Source organism: Engraulis encrasicolus, chromosome 9 (assembly GCF_034702125.1).
Source record: "Engraulis encrasicolus isolate BLACKSEA-1 chromosome 9, IST_EnEncr_1.0, whole genome shotgun sequence".
NCBI lineage: Eukaryota > Metazoa > Chordata > Actinopteri > Clupeiformes > Engraulidae > Engraulis > Engraulis encrasicolus.
In genome coordinates, this window is record NC_085865.1 from 25,389,067 (window position 1) to 25,399,066 (window position 10,000).

The 10,000-nt window shown below is 46.7% G+C and overlaps 1 protein-coding gene across 2 annotated transcripts in view; it reads right to left on the reverse strand.

Annotated features, from left to right (window-relative positions):
* The window catches only part of plod2 (procollagen-lysine, 2-oxoglutarate 5-dioxygenase 2), a 47,807-nt gene that overhangs the window by 12,610 nt on the left and 25,197 nt on the right, over positions 1 to 10,000 (reverse strand). For both annotated transcript variants that reach the window (XM_063206828.1, XM_063206827.1), the window contains exons 5-10: positions 8,705 to 8,817; positions 7,904 to 7,967; positions 7,475 to 7,572; positions 3,067 to 3,168; positions 374 to 499; positions 1 to 42 (exon numbers count right to left, since the gene is read on the reverse strand). The exon at positions 1 to 42 is cut by the window's left edge and continues 80 nt beyond it. In XM_063206828.1, coding sequence (XP_063062898.1) covers positions 1 to 42; positions 374 to 499; positions 3,067 to 3,168; positions 7,475 to 7,572; positions 7,904 to 7,967; positions 8,705 to 8,817 — 545 coding nt within the window. The remainder of the gene's footprint in view (positions 43 to 373; positions 500 to 3,066; positions 3,169 to 7,474; positions 7,573 to 7,903; positions 7,968 to 8,704; positions 8,818 to 10,000) is intronic.

Sequence of the window (10,000 nt, forward strand, 5' to 3'; positions counted from 1 at the left end):
CTCCTCCCAGAATCTCTGGATGTGCTTCTCGTGATAAACCTCCTGCAATCAAGCAAAGACAGCCAAAGACAAACACAGTGAGAGATAATGACCAAAGTTTTGGAAGATGTGATGTAAGCTTTGGATAAGGGTCTAAGTTGACATTAGCTGGCTTTAAATTCATCTTTTTCACTTCAGTTCACTTGGTCAGATATGTAGTTTGTCCATAGTAATATAGTGTGAAGAAGACAGCCATTTGTCACCCTAAACATGAAGTTAAGTGCATGTTTTATGTGTTTCCGAGTCTTCCTATTTGAGTTACTAAAGGAGCTTTAACAAGTTTGATGGATTGTGAGTCTAAAACCACATTCCTTCCCCATATGCAGACACTCACATTGTTGTGGATGAAGATGCTGAGTTTATCTTTCGGATAATCCAGGTCAAGAAGCCTCTGGAAGAACTCGGGAACGAAAGGCACCGGCTGCTCAATGAACACGCCAACTGTGACTCTCGGGAATTCCTGTTTGGATAAAGCAGGTGAGTTTCTTTAAACAAAACAAAATCTGTGACCTGAGAAAGCTTTGCCGTCTTTTCCATCATGGCAGAAGTTTGAATAATTACTACACTGGCCTTTAAGAACGCGGCCAGCAAGTGCACGTTAACTCCAAGCAAAACATTGCCGGCAATCTGGACAGTACGTTACATATGTCACCCTTCAATTTGGTTTGCACTTCACTTAGCTAAATGGTAAACACAGAGCATGAGAAAAAAAGGGGTGGGAGATGGATGGATGAAGACTGGGATAGGACTCTCATCCTCCTCAGCCCTTAGACTAGGTTCAAACCGTACGGACGACTTTCCCATGCCATTCAGCATGGCCTGAGACGCTGCAGTCTGGTCAGTTTTGACCATAGTACGAAAGGCGCCAGGGCCCAGATGAAACGGAGACCGAGGGGAAGCATGTAATTTGCAAGTTCCGTGATGGGGCTCGGCCTCGGCCCATCCCAGGGATGGAGGGACGGAGCGCCCCTGTGTAGATGAAGCCAGTAGTGGGCCTTGTTTTGCTTTAATTGGTACTGCAGGGCTGGGACAGAAGACCATGGAAAAGGGAGGAGACCATGGGTGGGTCGCTGGTCTGCTGGAGGACACAAGAAAGAGACGGAAAGGAAGACGAGACGAGAAAGATGGGCTTCAAGTTGGTCACACGGGTGCTGTCAGTTCCCCTCTGAAGGGCCTCTGATGAGAGCCATCCTGCCCTGCCCAGACCAGACCAGCCAGCCCCAGACCAACCAAGGCCAGACCAGAGCAAGGCCTCGCCAGGAACCACAGACGACAGACAGCACACAGGCGGCTTCCCATATACTGGCCTACCACAATTGGCCTTTCCTTTTTTCCAGATGTTCTACTGGGTGATCCACTGGCCACTAGTCAAATACAGTATACTGTACTGAAGCAGCGATAGTTCCATACATATCAATCCCCGGTTCAGAAAGCTAAAATCCCAGCAACAAATTTGATCCAAACACCTCCGAAACAGCTGACCAAAATGAGTACTCCGGCCAGGTAAGAGCAGTTACTCAGTGAAGTCACCTGTGATGGAAGGAAACTACCAGGGTTTTTACTTCTGAACTTGGTTTTTGACATCTTTGGATAATTCTGCTCTTTCAAAGAGCAGTGTTAAATACTATTGTATCTCCTAAAAGTGTGTTTGCCTCACATAAAAGTAAGCTGCTAAATTTCTAACCATTCAATGGCCAGGGGTCCTCCAACATAATGCAACTGTTTTCGTTCTACTCTTCCAAAGAGCAATGGTAATTGTTGTTCCCCTAGTGTTCATAGTGTTCGTTTGCCTGATGAAAGTACAGTGAGATGATAAAGATCTAAGCAAAACTTGAGGCTAACACCCTCACACATTTAAAACGGTCATTGCCACAGGAAAATGTGCCAATAAACCTGTAACTTGTGTGGGCCCATCATGCAAAAAAAGCAGTTTCCCCCTCAAGTGGAACTGTAAATGTTTTCATCAAAGGACTGGAGGCTTGCTTGCTACTGTACCAGTTCCCTGGTCTTGTGTGGGTGTGTCGGCATGTGTGTCTGTGTCTGTGTGTGTGCGTGTGTGTTTCTATGTGTGTGTGTGTGTGTGTGTGTCTCTGACGTCGTGTCAGCATCGAGACCAAGACGTCCTTCGACACGTTTATGGCACGGCATAAGGCCAAGCTATAAAGTTGTCAGCGGGACAAGGCCCATCTCTAATTCGGTAGCCCATTTTTACCTTCTTTTTTGACCTCCATATGGTTACCATCATCCAGGAAACAGTAATTGAAGGTGAAGGCATGTCTGGTGTCTCTCCAGTTCAGAAAATACACAGACACAGACACAGACACAGACACACACACACACACACACACACACAGACACACACACACACACACACACACACACACACACACACACACACACACACACACACACACACACACACACACACACACACAGAGGAAGGAAGGACAGACACATGCCAAGGCAGTCTAAGCCACCATGGCTCCCTTGTGTTGCCAGCCTTGGGTTGAAAACCTATGACAAATTTTCGGGGGTGACCGCGATAGCTTACCCAGCAGGGGTTTGAGAATGCCATACAGAGAAGCCCCACTGAAAAACTGCCTGGTTAACATTGACACCCCTCTAAGTGAACCTTTTTAAAAAACCAAGGAAGCCATTTCCTGGGACCGTAATCCTGTCCTCCTCATACAGTTTGCAGTATGCGATTTTAATGAGAGTCTGCATGGCACCCGGACTGGAGGCAGGATAGCTCCTGAAAATTAAAGTTTTTAAAAAGGACTCCAAGACAGACCAGAGGTCTGTTGTCTGATGCTTGTACCTGCACGTTGCTTTTTTAAGGTGGCAAACATGCCCACCATTGTGTGTACACAGATACAGCTGAAAACAGGTCACACGTTTCTAATAAAATTCTGCCTCTAGCTTCACTTTAGCTCTGGAAACTTTATTCAGAAATGCTTTAACCATGGTGCTCGCTGAGAGTGGTGTCAGTCAACCCAAATGTGGCTTTTTTAACACTGCCTGACTCACGTTTGCCAGGGACAGGTCCACCATGTTCTGGTCACAGCTGCGACAGCCTTGCTCATAATTCCAGGCATTGGGTACATAGTTGGCCAAGTAGTTCAAGTAAATCTGTAAAAAAAAAAAAGAGGGGGCGGGAGGCGGAGAGAAGAGAGGGGAACGAAAGAGAATTAAATAAAGAAAGAACATTCAGCTGTTGGAATATCGGCAGGCAGAACAGAACAGAACTGGGCATAAAAGGCAGACAAGACAAGGCCAAAGAAAACAAAGACAGACATATTGGAAATAAATACAGCATTTACAGCATAGTATGTTGGATACTTTGACATTAAATCTCACATTGTCTTTTTAAGGACGCATGTCCACCCTTCTGAATTAGAGGGGCCAGTCTCTGGACTGTCCCAAACTGGTATACCAAGATAAGCAGCCTGTCAAATATACATCCACTAAATAGACAGTAATTGCTCCCTTCCGCCCACGTTCAAGTCATAAAATATGTCAGACAATATTGTAAAAAATGATATATTTCGGCTATATTCTTTTTAGACTAGCCAATGATAGACGTCAGCGAAATGTGTCTAAATTTAAAGGCCACTACTGAAGAGTTGAAAACTTTCTCAGCCTCCAAAGCACATAAAAACAGGAAATAAGTTGCATTTAAAAGCCAAGACCTTCATATTGCATTAGAATGTGTTCCGTCAGCTTTAACATACCCACATTTTTAATAAAAACCCTCAAATCTCAAGAGCCTGAATGCAGTGCATATGTCGCTCCAGGCGCCAAAGGTCTAAAGGTCTAACAGCCTCTACGGAACACAGCATCAGGTTAAAATGCGGGAGAAGTCAATACATGAACATGTACTACTTGGTCAGTTTTGAAATCAATATTCTACAGAGTACAGTCATGTCTGCTTTTAGGAAAAGAGGCCTCTACCTGTACAAATATGTGATTATGTGACCATCCTCCAAGCATAGGCTTATATGTATTATATATCATTACATCATTTCTGTAATGAAAGAATCAGACATTGGTGATTAGGCACTTACAGTGAGCGCAAAATATCCTACTTCATTCCACACTTAATATAATTATAATTGCTGGTTATGATTTAATGACAGCAGGCATTTTAAGGAGACACGAGGGATCAGCTGTCAGTGTGACTGCGTGGTCTGACTGCTGAAGATGCACTACTACATTCCAACATGCTGTGTCTAATGACGGTTTGCCAAAGCTGCTGCAGAGCAAGCTAACAGGAGGATCTGTCAATGGTCCCAACGTGCTAGGCCATGCTGCCAGCAGATGGAATCCAGATGTATGGAGCGCTAGACCAAAATGAGGCCCAAACAAAGCCTTTTAAAGAGGAGCCTAGATTACATCAAATGATCCGCTTAGTGACTGCTGTTTACTTTATGCAATACGTTTACAGGTCAGGAGAGAGACTTGGATGGAAAAAGTGTATTTTCCTTACTTTGTTCATCTCTCTCTCTCTCTATCTCTCTCTCTCTCTCTCTCTCTCTCTCTCTCTCTCTCTCTCTCTCTCTCTCTCTCTCTCTCTCTCTCTCTCTCTCTATCTCTCTCTCTCTCTCTCTCTCTCTCTCTCTCTCTCTCTCTCTCTCTCTCTCTCCCCTCTCTCTCTCTCTCTCATATTATATTGTGAGTCATTATCTTGACAAACAGTTTTGCTTTGCCAAAGTAGTTGAAGTGTAAGGTTTACAAGCAAAGTACAGTAAAATAAAATGCATGAACATGATCTCTCTCTCTCTCTCTCTCCCCCCCATATCTATCTGTTTCAGTCCTCTTTCTCTCTCTTTTACTGGGCAGACAGGTGCCTTTAAGCAGCCAAGGAAATGGCGGATTCTTCATAGTTGTGCCGCACAGTAGTTTTACAAGACTCTGTGTGTGAAGCCAGGCCAAAATATGCTCACGTAGACAGCGCGGTTCAAAGTGGTGGTGGTGACACGTCTACAAAGCACACGTAAGGCGCCCGCCAAGCCCTGACAAAGCAGTTGGGGGGAGGATAGAGAGATGAAGAGAGGGGGAAAGAGAGAGGAAGAGAGAGAGAGAGCGACACAGCGAGGGAGAGCAAGAGAGAGAGAGGGGGAGAAAAAGATGGAGAAAAAAGTGGGGGAGAGGAAGACAAAGACTAGCAGAGATGGAGACAGAGTGAGAAAGAGACGGGGATTAGGGAGAGAAAGAGATTGAGAAAGAGAGGGAGAGGGAGGAGATGAAGTCTGGAAGAGATGGAGACACAGTGGGAAAGAGTGAGAGAAACAGGGAGAGACAAGAGACTGAGAGGAAGAGAGGGAGTGCTGTTAATGGGTCTGATGAATGGTCATTACCCATCTCTGCTGTAGCCCATGGAAGAAATTACTCAGCACTGGTGGGAAGGGGAAATGTGTGTGTGTGTGTGTGTGTGTGTGTGTGTGTGTGTGTGTGTGTGTGTGTGTGTGTGTGTGTGTGTGTGTGTGTGTGTGTGTGTGTGTGTGTGTGTGTGTGTGCGTGTGAGTGTGTGTGTGTGTGTGTGCGTGTGAGTGTGTGTGTGTGTGAGAGAGAGAGAGAGAGAGAGTGTGAGTGTGAGTGTGAGTGTGTGTGAGAGAGTGTGTGTGTATGTGAGAGAGAGAGCATGTGTGTGAGCATGACTGCATGTGTCTGTGTGAGGGTGTGTTGGTTTTGAAATGCCTAACTGAGCTTAAGTCCATGGAGTCTCTCACTTCTTGCGAGTGTGTGTGTGTGTTCATGCATGTGTGCACATGCGCTCATATGTGCATGTAGCCGCACGTGTGGGAGTGAGTTTCATACTGTGCGTGGGTGTGTGTGTGTGTGTGTGTGTCTGACTACATTGCCTGTCTGGGACTTCACAGTCTATGATGTGATGTCATTGTATCTCTGTATCTTGGGGGACACCGTAGAGAGAACAACACAAACAACAAAAGAGGGTGCGTTTCTCACGGGTGCATTTCTCAACATCATTGTTGCTAACTAAGTCGGCAACTTACTTGGTTTTCCATTGGATACCTAGTAACGCTGGAGACACATAGACGCGAACTTGGTCAAGCAAAGCAGACTTTGCCATTCATTCCTATGGGGGAGGCGAAGGCAAGCGAACAGGAAGCGAAGCGAAATGATTCGACTAAGTTTAATATTATGCAAATGAGGAACGAATTTCGTCTGTGGCGGTCAAGCGAATCACCAACATAACTGTTCCATACCATTTGATTCGACATTGCGACTGATGGAACACTGAATTGTGCCTATCTTCGCCTCACTCGTTTCGCCTGCTATGTGACCCTAGCGTAAGTTGCTAACTGGTTAGCAACGATGCGTCAGAGAAACAGGGTTCAGGACTTGGACAGGCGCGCTTCATGGATGGGGTGAGGAAGGCGGGAGGGACAGAGGGATGGTGGGACGATGGGACTGTGGGAGAAATGAGCCAATCTAGCAGACATGCTGCATCCCACTGAGGGCTGACGGGCTGCCGGTGGCCAAATAAACCGATGCATGTGTGAGGCAATGAGGAGGCTTTGGCCTGGCTGACCTCACTACTCTGCACTGCACGCACCAGCTGGATTCCTGTTAAGCCTCAGTTCTTGATAGAGAGAGAGAGAGAGCGAGAGAGAGAGAGATAGAGAGAAATCGCTTAGGAATTCCAGAACCCTCATTTCCACTGGTTGGGGTTTTATCGTGCCGTAGCTCGCTACACAGACACTTCACACGCACGCACACACACACACACATGCACACGTGCGCGCCACACACACACACACAGACATACACAGACACACAGACACAGACACACACACACACACACACACACACACACACACACACACACACACACACACACACACACACACACACACACACACACACACACACACACACACACACACACACACACACACACACACACACACACACACACACACACACACACACACACACACACAAAATGCACACCTCTTCCCACCATGGCAAAAACACCCCTGCACTCTCCGGCATGTGATACTGATAGCAAAGCAACAAAGCGGAAATGAATCACTGTGATTTCCCGAATATGACTTGCTTGTTTTTCCCTTGCAGAGCAAGAACAGGGGGTGAGCAGAAGTCAGACAGAAGAGCAAAAAGACACTAGAGACGGCTTATGCCGAAATGTTTGTTTGTTTGTCTTCCCACCCATCCTATAAAGTCACTATAACATTTATATTTGAAAGGGTAGCATTTCTCTAACAAATACATGTATGCTGACTTAGTTGCAGGCATCCAAAGACTTTATTTAAGCTAATTGGAGTTGAGCGTGCTTCCTCTTGAAAAAATAACAAGACAAGTAGACACACAGACAGACAGAGAGGAAGGAAAACAAAGGAAGAGAGAGAGATAGAGATAGAGATAGATAAATAGAAAGAAAGAGGGAGTTTACTTTGGTGTTGATGTTCCCATGGACGACCACCGGCAGCGTGTCGTACATCGTGTTCCTGACGCGAACTCTCTCCGTGCCGAACTTCAGCATAACCTCATCTGCAAGAGAAAAAAAAAAGACAAATGCTTTCTGGAAAATAGCACAATGATGTATAACATGACTGTATCAATGGATGACCAATGATTTAAACAAGGAGGCTTAACTTGACATCCACGGCTGCATGGGAAAGAACAGAACACACAGCTGCTTTTCAAAAAAAATAAAATATATATACGTATATATATATATACGTATATATACATACATATACATATACATGTAGGCTACATGTACATACACATACACATACACATACACATACACATACACATACATATACACATACATATAATGTATACAGTATATCTGAATTTCATTTGGGAGGCTCACCGATTGCGCCGTTTAAGTTCTGGAAAATCTGGCACTTGTGATCTAGGGTCATGTTCAGGTTGACCTATGAGAGAAGTGAGAGGCAGACAGTGAGATAGGGGGAGGCGGGGCATGGGCAGGGAGAGAGCAAGATAGATTGAAAAAGGGAGCTAGAGAGAAGGAGGGGAGAGAGTGAGAGAGAGTGAGAGAGAGAGAGAGAGAGAGAGAGAGAGAGAGAGAGAGAGAGAGAGTTTGTGGGTTGTGGGAAAGAAAAAAGAAAAAGAGAGGCAGTGAGGAAAGGCCTCAGACCGTGTGTCCCCGAATGACCCGTGTTGCTGTGTATATTTAAAGCTGTTTGTTTGTTTTCTGAGGGTGTGATGTCTTTCCATGCATTTTATAAGTACATACGGACGGGTTACAAGCTCTCTCGTAACTCTTTTCTCACACACACACACACACACACATGCACGCACACACAAGCATGCTCACGCACACACACACACACACACACACACACACACACGCGCACACACACACACACACACACACACACACACACACACACACACACACAGTCATGCAAGCGTGCGCACACACACACACACACACACACACACACACACACACACACACACACACACACACACACACACACACACACCCGCACCCACGCACGCACACACACACACCCGCACGCAAGCATGCACGCACGCACACTCACATGCATACAAACACACACACACACACCAAACGCACACAGAGCTACTACAAGTAGGCCTATATACTCTTCACCCTGTCTCTGACCCCGCAAATGCCACTTACCCGCTGCTGGGGATCCACGTAAAGCTTGGTATAGAAAAGCTGGTCATCATCATTATCGTGCAGGTCCCACTGCTTAACGATGCGGCCAACGTACGGGGCGTAGCCGATGAGGCCTGCGAAAGAAATCGTGAAAAATGCAGTGTTAATTCAACACCTAGAGAGTACTCTGTGACCAAATACACTCTAGAAGGCTTTACATCGACTCTCCAAGTGTTGCGTTAACACAGTGTTTTATTACTGTACAGATGCTCCCTCATTCTCAACGCGTAGGGCTCAATAAAGCTTAAAGTATAGGCTCGCCTCAAGAGAACCCACTACGTACTGTACAGAGCTTGACATCACTGTTGGGCCTTCCAGGGAGCGCATGCACATACTCCTTATATGTCACTTAAGCGGGATTGTAAAACTCCCTGCGGCACAGGGGGGCAACAGTACAGTAGCAAGACACACAGAAATGCACACACTCAGACACGGACACGCACAGGGCCACACACACACACATACTGTACACAGACGTACACGGACACACACATGGACACACACACGGTCACACACCCACACATGCACTCACACACACAAGCACGCACGCAGGCACGCGTGCACACACACACACACACACACACACACACACACACACACACACACACACACACACACACACACACACACACACACACACACACACACACACACACACACACACACACACACACACACACACACACAGCAGGCAGGCAGGCAGGCTGGAATCACGCCAGTCACCTTCCTCAAGAGTGCAATGTCTGGCAAAGGGCTGCGGATAAACAGGCGAGGAGTGATCTGTGTATGTGTGTGAGTGCATGCGTGTGCGCGTGCCTGTGCGCGTGCGGGTGTGTGTGTGTGTTTGGCAAAGAGCCGCGGATAAACAGGCAAAGGAGTGATGGGTGGTGCCCTGATCCAGGACCTGCCAGTCCAACCACAGGCAGGCAAAAAAGGGAGTGGGCAGTGGCAGCAGCCTGGGATTTCGGACCCTTTTCCACCACACTTTCATCACTTTCACGGAGAGGCCCTTTTGGTTAGCTGGTGGGGGCCTTACACACAATCGCACAAACAAACACACACACACACATAGGGAGGTGTGGGGTAAACATACAAACACGCACACGCGCACACACACACACACACACACACACACACACACACACACACACACACACACACACACACACACACACACTCTCCACAGTGTCTCCATGGCCTCTCTGCCTTTGCCGTACTCCGCCGCCCTGCTCTCGATCTCAAGTCTTCTTCTCCCTC